General features: G+C 47.0%; 2 protein-coding genes across 2 annotated transcripts in view; one reads left to right on the forward strand and one right to left on the reverse strand.

The window, feature by feature from the left end:
- Positions 1-251: 251 nt before the first annotated feature.
- The window catches only part of LOC122674248 (solute carrier family 23 member 1-like), a 57,022-nt gene continuing 44,457 nt past the window's right edge, over positions 252-12,816 (reverse strand). The window contains exons 8-12 of the mRNA XM_043872433.1: positions 11,912-12,165; positions 4,277-4,441; positions 3,786-3,894; positions 2,315-2,410; positions 252-965 (exon numbers count right to left, since the gene is read on the reverse strand). Coding sequence (XP_043728368.1) covers positions 721-965; positions 2,315-2,410; positions 3,786-3,894; positions 4,277-4,441; positions 11,912-12,165 — 869 coding nt within the window. The 3' untranslated portion in view covers positions 252-720. The remainder of the gene's footprint in view (positions 966-2,314; positions 2,411-3,785; positions 3,895-4,276; positions 4,442-11,911; positions 12,166-12,816) is intronic.
- LOC122674250 (40S ribosomal protein S19) lies at positions 10,853-11,366 on the forward strand. Its single transcript, XM_043872434.1, has one exon. The coding sequence runs from the start codon at positions 10,892-10,894 to the stop codon at positions 11,327-11,329; it is 438 nt and encodes a 145-aa protein (XP_043728369.1). The 5' UTR covers positions 10,853-10,891; the 3' UTR covers positions 11,330-11,366.

Here is a 12,816-nt window from a genome sequence, read left to right on the forward strand (position 1 = left end):
GGGGATATGCAGGGACTGTAGCTTTGCAGACCCTTCAGTGTTTACAGGGGCTTCCCAGGTGGCACTTGTGGTAAAGAACCTGCCTGCCAATGCAGGAGAGGTAAGAGAGGCGGGTTCCATCCCTGGGTTGCAAAGATCCCCTGGAGGAGGAAATGGCAACCCACTCCAGTATTCTTGCCTGGAGAGTCCCATGGACAGAGGAGCCTGGTGGTCTAATGTCCAAAGGCTTGCAGAGTCGGCCACGACTGAAGTGACTTAGCACAAGGGCAGCGTTTACCAATGGCAGGGGCCTGGAGGGGAGGGGCCTGACTGGGAGGAACCTGGATGGGAGGGGTCAGCAGGCCTCATACTTCTTTGCAGAGGAAGAGAAATGTTACTGTCACCTTTCAGCTAACAGCTCCATCTCTGTCCCCTGCCCCACCCAAAGCCTCTGCCTCCCAACGCATCAAAATACTGCCTAGAGGCTTTCTGTGTGGACACCGGGCTGCACTGGTTTAGACTGGAGACGGGAGGGCTGGAGCACGGGGTAAGGATGTAGCTTGAGGCCAGACCTCGCTGACTCACTGACGGGGTCACAGCACGCTTGCCCTGGCCTTAATCTAACACTTGTCTAACTCTGCCACCAAGTGTGGGGTGCAGAGGTGCTCAGGACGACAGGCTACCTCCCATGCGTGGGTGGGCAGAGGAGCACACAGTGGGGACGGTGCATTCGGGGCCCTCTCACATGCGGGTGTCCACGGCGCTCTCCGGCCGCTCTCCTGAGGTGTCCCGGGGGCAGAGTGAGAGCCGGCTCGCTGCCACCTCGCCTTCCCCGGGCCAGAAGGGGAGGTACCGGGCACAGGAGGACGCGCAGAACCTGGTTCCGATCCCCCAGGGGAGGCCGTAGACCTCCAAGGCCTTCGTAGTCTCCTCAGACTCCTCCTGGACTTGATTCCATGCCAGGAGGCCTCTCTCCTCCAGACTTCCTAATAGGAGACAGCAGCGGGGTCAGGACTGGGCCCCAAGGGAGCCGGCGGACCTGGGCGGAAGGAGCCTCTGGAGAGGCCAGTTCACAGTGCCCTGGTCCTGCCGGCAACTCCTCCTCCTCCTCCCAGCCCACCCCAAGAATCAGCTCAGCTCAACTCCGCCCAACTCAACTCAATGGATGTGAGTTGGACCATAAAGAAGGCTTGAGAGCCAAAGAATTGATGCTTTTGAGCTACGGTGCTGGAGAAGACTCTTGAGAGTCCCTTGGACTGCAAGGAGATCAAACCAGTCCATCCTAAAGGAAATCAAACATATTCATTAGAAGGACTGAAGCTGAAGCTGAAGCTCCAATACTTGGACCACCTGATGCGAAGAGCTGACTCACTGGAAAAGACCCTGATGCTGGGAAAGATTGAAGGCAGGAGGAAAAGGGGTCAACAGAACACAAGATGGTTGGATGGCATCACTGACTCTATGGACATGAGTTTGAGCAAGCTCCGGGAGATGGTGATGGACAAGGAAGCCTGGCGTGCTTCAGTCCATGTGGTCACAAAGAGTCAGACAGGACTGAGTGACTGACTGAAAAACAACAACTCAGCTCATCACCAGGCATTTTCTGAGTTCTGGGGTGTGACCTTCTGTGAACCACTGTTCTTTCCTCATCTTCTGGGGCGGACCTTTCTATGTTTCAGTTTCTGGAATGCAGATGTATTTTACATTTGGTGGAGCGAAGAAACGTGGAAAACAGCATATCATGAAGCAGGAGTTATTACAGAGGTCCTTTCAAGAAACTGTAGGAGGACCAAGAAGGGAGCACGGAGAGCCACCAGTGAGGACAACTCTGCACCCTTCCCCTGACACATCCTCAGCACTGATGGGTTTGATGTGCTCCTGACCACACTCAGGGCCCTGTATGGTAATGGTCTGTGGTTGTGTCTCCCTTTCCGACAAGCCTGTGAGGCTCCAGAAGGCAGGGCGTGTCCTGCTGCTCTCTGCACACTCAGTACGGAGCACCCGGAACACAGCACACCAGCTACGGCTTGTGTTGGAATATGAATATACACATGTGTTCTCTCCCTCCCCAACTAGACTGCAGGCTCTAACAGAGCTGGGGCTGTGCCTTTTGAGCTTTGCTTCTAGTATATTTCCCACCTTAGGGTCCTTTTATGGGCTGAATTGTGCTCACCCACCCACCCCCCAAATCATATGTTGAAGCCCTAACTCCCTTCCTCATATTCCTCAGAATGTGACTATATTTGTAGACAGGGACTTTAAATCACCCCACCCAGACCCTGGACCCACTCAGGGTTCCTGAACTGCCAGTTTTCAGAGCAAAGACGAGTCCTACCAGGGATGGTGTTGTCCAACAGAAATCCCAGAAATCCACCAACAAACATGCCCGTGGTCAGCAGCACCTGGATGACTTGGTCCAGCTGGAGAATCCCTAGAGTGGAGACAAAAGTGACAGCAATTAAAAAGTGGGCTGGGCAGGTGGGATGCATGAGACAAGTGCTCGGGCCTGGTGCACTGGGAAGACCCAGAGGAATCGGGTGGAGAGGGAGGTGGGAGGGGGGATCGGGATTGGGAATACATGTAAATCCATGGCTGATTCATATCAATGTATGACAAACCCACTGGAAAAAAAATAATAATAATAATTTAAAAAAAAAAAAAAAAAGTGGGCTGGGGATCTTAACAGAGATTTTCCCAAAGAAGATGTCCAGTTGACCGACGGGTACATGAAAGGTGTTCAACATCACAGATATCAGGGAAATGCAAATCAAAACCACAGTGACATACCATCTCACACATGTGAGGATGGCTTTTACCAAAAAGGACTGAGAAGTGCTGGCAAGGATGTGGAAAAATAGAAACCCTTACACATCATTGATGGAACTGTAAATTAGTGCAGCCATATGGAAAAAAGCATGGATGTTCCTTAAAAATTTTTAAATAGAACTACCATATGACCCAGGAATTCCACTTCTGGGTATTTATTCAAAGAAAATGAAAACACCAACTCAAAAAGATACATGCACAGCCACATTCACAGTAGCATTATTTACAACAGCCAAGATATGGAAACAACCTGAGTGTTCATCAATGGATGAGCAACTAAAGAAAATGTGGTGTATATTTACAACGGATATTATCCAGCCATAAGAAAAGAATGAAATGTCGCTATTTGCACAACATGGATGGCCCTTTAGGGCATTATGCTGTGAAATAAATCAGAGAGAAAGACAAATATGTATGATCTCACTTATTATATGTAGACTCTTTAAACAAAATAAAAACTCATAGAAAAAGAGATCAGATTTGCAGTTACCAGAGGCGGGAAGTGGGAAAAGGAGGTGCTGGAGGAGGGTGATCCAAAGGTACACACTTCCAGTTATGAGATAAGTAAGTATGAGGGGTGTAATGTACAACATGAAAACTATGGTTGACGCTGCTGTATGTTAACCATACAGTTGTTAGCAAAATACACCCTAAGAGTTCTCATTACAAGGGGAGAATTTTTTCCTTTTTCCCCACTTCTTTTTCTTGTATCTATGTGAGATGATGGGTGTTAACTAGACTCATTATGGTCATCATTTCACAATGTATGTACATCCAAACTTTATGCTGTATACCTGGAGCTCATACAGTGAGGTATGCCAGTTATATCTCAACAAAACTGGAAATAAGTAATGGCGATGTAAGGTACAACATGGTGACTATAGTTAATTTAAAGGAAGTGACAGGAATTCCCGGGGACCAAGGGTCCCCCCTCAAGCTCTGCCCCTGGAATGGTCACAGTCTAGAGGATGGACAATCACCTGTGTGGAGCCTCTCTGGGTTCTTGTTCACCCAGTTGGGAATGGCAAGCCCACAGAAGATGGAGAAGCCGAAGATGAAGAGGTTTCTGGATGAGTTCAAGTCCACGTGCTGCAGGAGAGGGGCCCGGAGCCATCAGCACCTGTACTGAATACCAAGCACCCCTCCAAAGTGCCCCCTGCTCACCCATCACTGGAGGTAGGAGGGGGACGTTGGATTCTGAGGGCACAGGCTCTCAGCCAAGTCCCAACTCCCCCTTGACCCTGGGAGCTGAGTGGTTTGAATAATCCAATCCAAAAGGATGCAATTTTGTTTTTCAGAAGTTTGGATGTTTCTGGTTACTTCTTCCTTCCATTTGGGGCCGGTGCATTTACTGGGACTAGAGGATTCCCTTCTCCTCCCTTGTCCCCGCCCTGTTCCATTCATCTCCATCCCCGTGGGCTCCTCTCAGGAGATGCAATGCTGCTGCTTTTCTAAGGGTGCCTCGCCTCACCTGGAGATTGGAAATCCCCACGGCAGTGATGACCCCGAACATCACCAGGAACATGCCTCCGATCACGGGTGTTGGGATGGTGGCAAATGCAGCCCCGATCTTCCCAAATATGCCCATCAGGAGCAGCACACAGCCCGCGACGACAATCACCATCCTGCTTCCTACCTGCAGCACTCAGGGGAAAGGGGTACAGACGGTGGCTGAGCTCCAGCCAGGACACATGCCCTGGAGATCTCTGCCCTCTTCCTGGGGAATCGCAAACAACAGCTCTAGGAGACCCGCAGGAGGATCCCCCTCTATTCCCACATGGGGCTAGGGAAAGGATGAGGGTGTGGCCTTGGGTCCCGGCCTCTTTCCCCACCTCACCTCTCTGCTGCTCTCATACCTATCTTCAAGTCCTGACTCCAGTGCTCCTTCTCTGGGCAGTTTTTTGCAAAGAAGTGGCATGAAGTCTCTTTGGGGAAGGAGTGGCCTGATGCTTAAGAATGGGGTTTGACAGCCAGATCCAACTCTGCCTCTAACTAACTGTGTGACTTTATGCATGTTATCTAACCTCTCCAAATATCAGCCTCCAAATTTATCAGGTGGAATTAATAATACTTACTTCACAAGCTCATTTTAGGAGGCCAGCAGGACCCTGGCATTACCAAAGCCAGATAAGGACGCTACAAGCAGAGACAGTACAGGTGACCCTTGAACAATGATTCTGAACCGTGTGGGTTCCTGTACATGCAGATTTTTCAACAGTAAACACCGCAGCACCAAATAATCCATGGTAGGCTGACTCTCTGAATGTGGAACCACAGATATGATGGACCCATGGATATGGAGGGACCACATGCACAAAGATCCAACTATAAGTTATACAAGGGTTTTTGACTGCGAGGAGGGTTGGTGCACCTAATCCCACCCCATTTCCCATATTGTTCAAGGGTCAACTGTACAGGCCAATATCCTTGATGAATATAGATACAAAAACTATCAACAAAATATTAGCAAGCCAAATTTAACAGCACATTAAAAGGATCGTACACCGTGATCAAATGGGGATTTATCTCTGGGATGCAAGGATGTCTCGACATATGCAAATCAATAAATGTGAAACACCACATTAACAGAATGAAAGATAAAAATATATGATCATCTCAATAGATGCAGAAAAAGCACTGGACAAAACTGAACATCCTTTCTTGATTAAAAAAAAAACTTTCAACAAATCAAATATAGAAAGAATGTACCTAAAGGCATATATAAAAAGCCCACAACTAACATCATACTCAGTGCTGAAAGGTGGGAAACTTTTCTTCTAAGATCAAATCAGAAACAAGACTAGGGTGACAACTCTCACACTCCTATTCAACACATTACTGGAAGTCACAGCCATAGGAACCAGGTAACATAACGAAATAAAAGGCATCCAAATAAAAAAAGTAGAAGTAAAATTATCTTTACTTGCAGATGATATGAGCTCATATGTAGAAAATCCTAAAGACTCCACTAAGAAATTGTTAGAACTAATCAGTGAATTCAGTAGAGTTACAGGATAGAAAATCAACATACAGAAATGTCACATTTTTCTACACTAATAATAAAACATCTGAAAAAGAAAGAAAACATACCCATTCATAATAGCATCAAAAACAATAAAATATTTAAGAATGAATTTAAAGAAGGAGGTGAAAACTATAAGACTTTGATGAAAGAAATTGAAGAAGACACAAACAAATGCAAAGGTATATTATGTCATGACTTGAAGAATTAGTATTATTAAATGTCCATATTACTGAGGTCATCTACAGATTCATTGCAATCCCTATCAAATTTCCAACAGCATTTTTACAGGAATAGAAAAAAAATCCTAAATGCTTATATATAGTAGTATAGTGTCAGTTGTTCAGTTGTGTCCAACTCTTTGCAGCCCCATGGACTGTAGCCCACCGGCATCCTCTATCCATGGGATTCTCCAGGCAAGATTACTGGAGTGGATAGCCATTCCCTTCTCCAGGTGATCTTCCCAACCCAGGGATCAAACCTAGATCTCCTGCATTGCAGGGGGATTCTTTACCATCTGAGCCACCAGGGAAGCCCCCTAAAATGCTTATGTAAGCACAAAAGATGCCAAATAGCCAAAGCAATCCTGAAAAAGAAAAATAAAGCTGGAGCCATCTCAATTCCTGATTTCAAACTATACTACAAAACTATAGTAATCCAAACAGTATGGTTCTAGCATAAAAATAGACACATACACCAAGGGGGCAGAACTGAGAGCCCACAGGTAAGTCCATGCATACATGGGCAATGCTTGACAGGGCTTCCCAGGGTTCAAGTTTCATCCCTCGTCCTGGAACGAAGATCCCACACACCATGTGGCCCAGCCAAAATGCAAAAAACCAAAGAAACAAACAAAAACATTAAAAAGATACTCCAGGATATTTTATTTTGTAGGAATAAAAAGCTGTGAAGATCTGTTGCACACCATTGTGGATACACTTAATAGTACGGAACTGTACACTTCAAAAATATTAAGATGGTAGATTTTATGTTATGTGTCTTTTACCACAATTTTTAAAAATTTTAAGATACTCCAGTGTCAACAACCTGAAATCCGTTAGTGCAGTGATAAAGTAGTAGATTCTACCTTTGCTTATTCTTCTTCCCAGCTTAAGAGCACAGTGACCACTGACTGACACCTGGTGGTTGGTGAAGGTTTATACGGTCAGTGAGGACCAGCAGTGGGACAACCAGGGCACCAGTCACGTCCTCTGGCTACATGGAGTGGCTGAAGGGCATGCCCCTGCTATACAGGGCCCAACAAAACATGGTCCACTGGAGAAGGAAATGGCAAATTACTTCAATATTCTTGCCTTGAGAACCTCATGAGCACAATTTATTTAACTGACTTCATAAGAAAACATGTGATAAGAATTTACCACATCAGCAGGCCTCCCTCGCCTGCCCGCTGCATCTCTTAAAATTATCCTATATTAATACATCTACTTCTTGCCTATCAAAAGAAAAAAGAGTTTACCACGCCAAAGGAAACTTCTGTTTTGTTTATAACCCTAACAATGAACTGTGGGAACTAAGCATGAAGCTAAGCACAATATATCAACTTGTCAGGTTCAACCAATGCCCTTTGGATATACTGATGATCTCATAAATGGCAGGTCATCCAAAATCCTACCACCACAGTATTTACCATGCAACCCTGGGCCTCTTTTGGTCTCAGGATTGACATCTGAGCTGGAAGCTACAACACCCTAGAGAAGTGATGGGAGGTCTCTGACCTTCAACCTAATTCCTCCCCCCACGCCACCACCTGTCCCCCACTTCCCACCCCACCAACTAGGAGAGAACCAAGAACTAGTGAAAGGCAAAGGAGAAAAGGAAAGATATACCCATCTGAATGCATAGTTCCAAAGAATAACAGGGAGAGATAAGAAAGCCTTCCTAAGTGAACAATGCAAGCAAATAGAGGAAAACAAAAGAATGGGAAAGACTAGAGATCTCTTCAAGAAAATTAGAGATACCAAGGGAATATTTCATACAAAGATGGGCACAATAAAGGACAGTATGGACCTAATAGACACAGAAGATATTAAGAAGAGGTGGCAAGAATACACACTTCTATACAAAAAAGAACTTAATGGCCCAGATAACCACAAAGCGGTGATCACTCATCTAGAGCCAGACATCTTGGAGTGTGAAGTCAAGTGGGCCTTAGGAAGCATCACTGCGAACAAAGTTAGTGGAGGTGAAGGAATTCCAGCTGAGTGATTTCAAATCCTAAAAGATGATGCTGTTAAAGTGCCACACTCAGTATGCCAATATTTGGAAAACTCAGCAGTGGCCACAGGACTGGAAAAGGTCAGTTTTCATTCCAATCCCAAAGAAGGGCAATGCCAAAGAATGTTCAAACTACTGCACAAAATTGCACTCATTTCACACACACACAAAGTAATGCTCAAAATTCTCCAAGCCAGGCTTCAACAGTATGTGAACCGTGAACTTCCAAATACACAAGTTGGATTTAGAAAAGACAGAGGAACCAGAAACCAAGTTGCCAACATCCATTGGATCACAGAAAAAGCAAGAGAATTCCAGAAAAACATCTACTTTTGCTTCATTGACTATGCTAAAGCCTTTGTGTGGATCACAAAAAACTGTGGGAAATTCTTAAAGATACAGAAATACCAGACCACCTTACCTGCCTCCTGAGAAACCTGTATGCAGGTCAAGAAGCAGCAGTTAGAACCGGACATAGAAGAACGGACTGGTTCCAAATCGGGAAAGGTGTACATCAAGGCTGTATATTGTCACCTTGCTTATTTAACTTATATGCAGAGTACATGATGCGAAATGCTGGGCTGGGTGAAGCAAAAGCTGGAATCAAGATTGCCGAGAGAATTATCAATAACCTCAGATTTGCAGATGACACCACCTTATTGCAGAAAGCAAAGAGGAATTAAAGAGCCTCTTGATGAAAGTGAAAGAGGAGAGTGAAAAAGTTGGCTTAAAACTTAACATTCAAAAAATGAAGATCATGGTATCTGGTCCCAACACTTCATGGCAAATAGATGGGGAAACAATGGAAACAGTGACAGACTTTATTTTCTTGGACTCCAAAATCAATGCAAATGGTGACTGCAGCCATGAAATTAAAAGATGCTTGCTCCTTGGAAGAAAAGCTATGACCAACCTAGACAGCATATTAAAAAGCAGAGACATTACTTTAACAACAAAGGTCCATCTTGTCAAAGCAATGGTTTTTCCAGTAGTCATGTATGGATGTGAGAGTTGGGCTATAAAGAAAGCTGAGCGCTGAAGAATTGATACTTTTGAACTGTGGTGTTGGAGAAGACTCTTGAGAGTCCCTTGGACTGCAAGGAGATCAAACCTAAAGGAAATCAGTCCTGAATCTTCATTGGAAGGACCGATGCTGAAGCTGAAACTCCAATACTTTGGCACCTGATACAAAGAACCAACTCATTGGAAAAGACCCCAATGCTGGGAAAGATTGAAGGCAGGAGGAGAAGAGGACTACAGAGGATGAGATGGTTGGATGGCATCACCGACGTGATGGACATGAGTTTGGGTAGGCTCCAGGAGTGGTGATGGACACTGGGAAGCCTGGTGTGCTGTCATCCATGGGGTCACAAAGATTCGGATATGACTGAGCGACCGAACTGAGCTGTAGTCCATGGCATTGCAAAGGGTAGGATACGACTGAGCAACTGAACAACAACTGGATTTGTAGCCTGCTCATGTACTTTTCTGGAGAAGGCAATGGAAACCCACTCCAGTACTCTTGCCTGGACAATCCCATGGATGGAGAAGCCTGGTAGGCTGCAGTCCATGGGGTCGCTAAGAGTCGGACACGACTGAGCGCTTTCACTTTCACTTTTCACTTTCATGCCTTGGAGAAGGAAATGGCAAACCACTCCAGTATTCTTACCTGGAGAATCCCAGGGACGGGAGCCTGGTGGGTTCCCATCTATGGGGTCCCACAGAGTTGGACACAACTGAAGTGACTTAGCAGCAGCAGCAGCATGTACCTTTCTGCCCTGCTCCTTCCCTCTAGTCTAAACAGCCTTAGTTCAGAAAAGTGAAAGTTAGTTCAGAAATGATACATCAAAAAAATTTTTGTTCCGTTTATTGAGTATAATTTTCTGTTCTGCATGATATTTGCTTCCTTTAGCAGGAAAAATAGTTGCTGCTTTATACTCATGTAGCCCATTCTTGTTATATTTCTGTGTGGGTCAGTGATCCTCACATGGAAAAACATTCCTTTCACTTGCACTAAAGGTTTGGAAACTTTGGGAAAATATCCAAGAGTCCATGGTGTCAATTCACATGGTACTTGCTCCAGGGGTGGGTGCTGGCTCTGCTGTTGCTCACACATTTTAGCTCCCACTGTGGACCCGAGGTCATGCAGATACAGAGGTGGATAGGTCTGAGAGAGCGATCAGAAAATGCAGGGAGGGGAAGTGGATAGCGGGCTCTGTATTCTCCAAAGCTGACTTCATTTGTTCTGGGAAACACCGTACCTCTGCACTGAAGCAGACAGGAAAGCAACATCGTAATACTATTCTTTTCAAGCCTTCTTAGAAAGCACCATCTTGAAGAACTTGTGCTGAACTTAGGGGGCTTTCCTGTGGAAAACGGGAGCCCCCGAAGAGATTTTAAGTAGGGATTAATTGGATTCTAGGAAGATCTTTGGGCAGCCACGTGGCAGCTAGATGAGGGATGGGCAAGATTCTGGGGAGGGACAGTTAAGGATGCTACCACATTCAGGTGAGAGATGATTGATCAAGCTGTGGTCCTGCTTGGAGAAAAGTGGACAAGACGGCCACAGGCACCCTGAGAAAACAGAATCCACTGTGAGGGGTACAGGACAGAGACGACAAAGATTCACTAGGACAAGCTTTACAAGGAGGAGAAGTAAGAACGGGGCATGGACTGAACATCACAGAGGCCACGCTGAGTGAGAGGTACCCGTTGGACATGCAGGTACAGGGGACCACAACCAAGAAGGTCAAGAACAGTAAGCAGAATGATGGCTCCTCAAAGATGTCCACATTCCTTTCCCCTGGCTGGCAGCGCGGAGGCCGCACAATGCCTGGAGTTACTGTAAAAGACGTGAACCAGCAGGAGTTCGTCAGAGCTCTGGCAGCCTTCCTCAAAAAGTCCGGGAAGCTGAAAGTCCCTGAATGGGTGGACACCGTCAAGCTGGCCAAGCATAAAGAACTTGCTCCCTACGATGAGAACTGGTTCTACACACGAGCTGCTTCCACGGCACGCCACCTGTACCTCCGGGGTGGCGCTGGGGTTGGCTCCATGACCAAGATCTATGGTGGGCGTCAGAGGAACGGCGTCATGCCCAGCCACTTCAGCAGAGGCTCCAAGAGCGTGGCCCGGCGGGTCCTCCAAGCCCTGGAGGGGCTGAAAATGGTGGAAAAGGACCAAGATGGGGGCCGCAAACTAACACCTCAGGGACAGAGAGATCTGGACAGAATCGCTGGACAGGTGGCAGCTGCCAACAAGAAGCATTAGAACAAATGATGCTGGGTTAATAAATTGCCTCATTAGTTAAAAAAAAAAAAAAAGATGTCCACATCCTGATCCCAAAACTCACATGGCAAAAGGGACTTAAGGATTTTGAGGTGGAGAGAGTATCCTGAATTACCCAGGTGGGCCCAATCTAATTACACATACCCACATAAACAGATACTCTTTCCCAGGGGTAGTCAAAAGGAGACGTGACAAAGGAAGAAAGGTCAGAGAGATGCAATGTTGCTGGCTTTAAGATGGGGGGAAGGGGCCATAACCAAGGATGTGGGGAGCCTCTAGATGATGGAAAAAGCAAGGCAATGGATTCTACCCTGGAGCCTCCAGGCAGGAACGTAGCCTTGCTAATACCTTTACTGTAGTCCTGTGAGACCTGTGTTGGAGTTCTGACCTCCAGATTGGTAAGATAATAAATTTGGGTTGTTGAAAGCCACTAAGTTTGTGGTAATTTGTTGCAGCAGCAGTAAGAGACTAAGACATGGGTGACAGATCCAGGTACTTAGCCTGCACACCCACCCCCACCCCCGTCCCCCACACACACCTATGGACCTCTGTCTGCAGCCTTACCCTGGTGATGCCCAGCGCGCCCACATTCTCACTGTAGGAGGTGGTACCGTTCCCTGTCCCCCAGGCTCCTGCCAGCAGGCAGCCCAGGCCCTCGATGCCGATGCCTCGGTTGATGGCGTGCTTCGGAGGGGGTGGCACCCCCACCAGGCGGGCACAGGCATAATAATCGCCTATTGACTCCACCATTGAGGAGATGACGCCTGCGCTGATCCCAAAGACCCCAGCCAGGCTGACGGTGGGGAGGCCCCACTGTCCTGAAAATCCAATGCAGAGGGAATATTAACCCAGAAGACAACAAGTTACTGGACCCCCAAATAATTTCTTTCTGAGAGGATTCTCCGGAAGGCTTTAAAAACTGGGCAACACGTCTTCCAGCCCCACAACTGTCCTGAGACTTTGTCTTGAACCCCTGCTTACCCATGCCTCCCTGGGGGTAGGTCAGATGCCCTGACCTTGAGCTCCCAGGGCACACAAAGAACGAGCACCCCGGCCTTTTCCCAGGAAGGCCCTGAAGCATTCTGAAGTCAAGATACTTACTCAGGGAGGCGCTAGCTCCCTAGTCCACGAGGCCACCCCTGCCTATCACTGCTGAAACGTGCTTATTCACACAACCTGAGCCAAGAACTGCAGGGAAAGGAGACAAAAGAGGCCTAAGCGATGGCCTTGACCTCCAGCCCAGAAATGTTCTCCTTCAGTCTCGAGCCTCCCTTGTGTGGGACCCTCCAAGTCCAGGAGACCCAGATGCTGGCTAGAGGTCGGGTTCCTCTGTGCTTTTCCCACCCACAGGCTATTGTCAGATCCCTTGAAGAAGATTCTCCACCCACCACCCACTCTGGTGCCCTGAGCCCCATGGACAGACCTAAGAAGCGTGTGTCCCAGGCAATAAGGGCCCAGTGCTCTCATTA

This window comes from Cervus elaphus, chromosome 18 (genome assembly GCF_910594005.1).
Source record: "Cervus elaphus chromosome 18, mCerEla1.1, whole genome shotgun sequence".
Taxonomy (NCBI): Eukaryota; Metazoa; Chordata; class Mammalia; order Artiodactyla; family Cervidae; genus Cervus; species Cervus elaphus.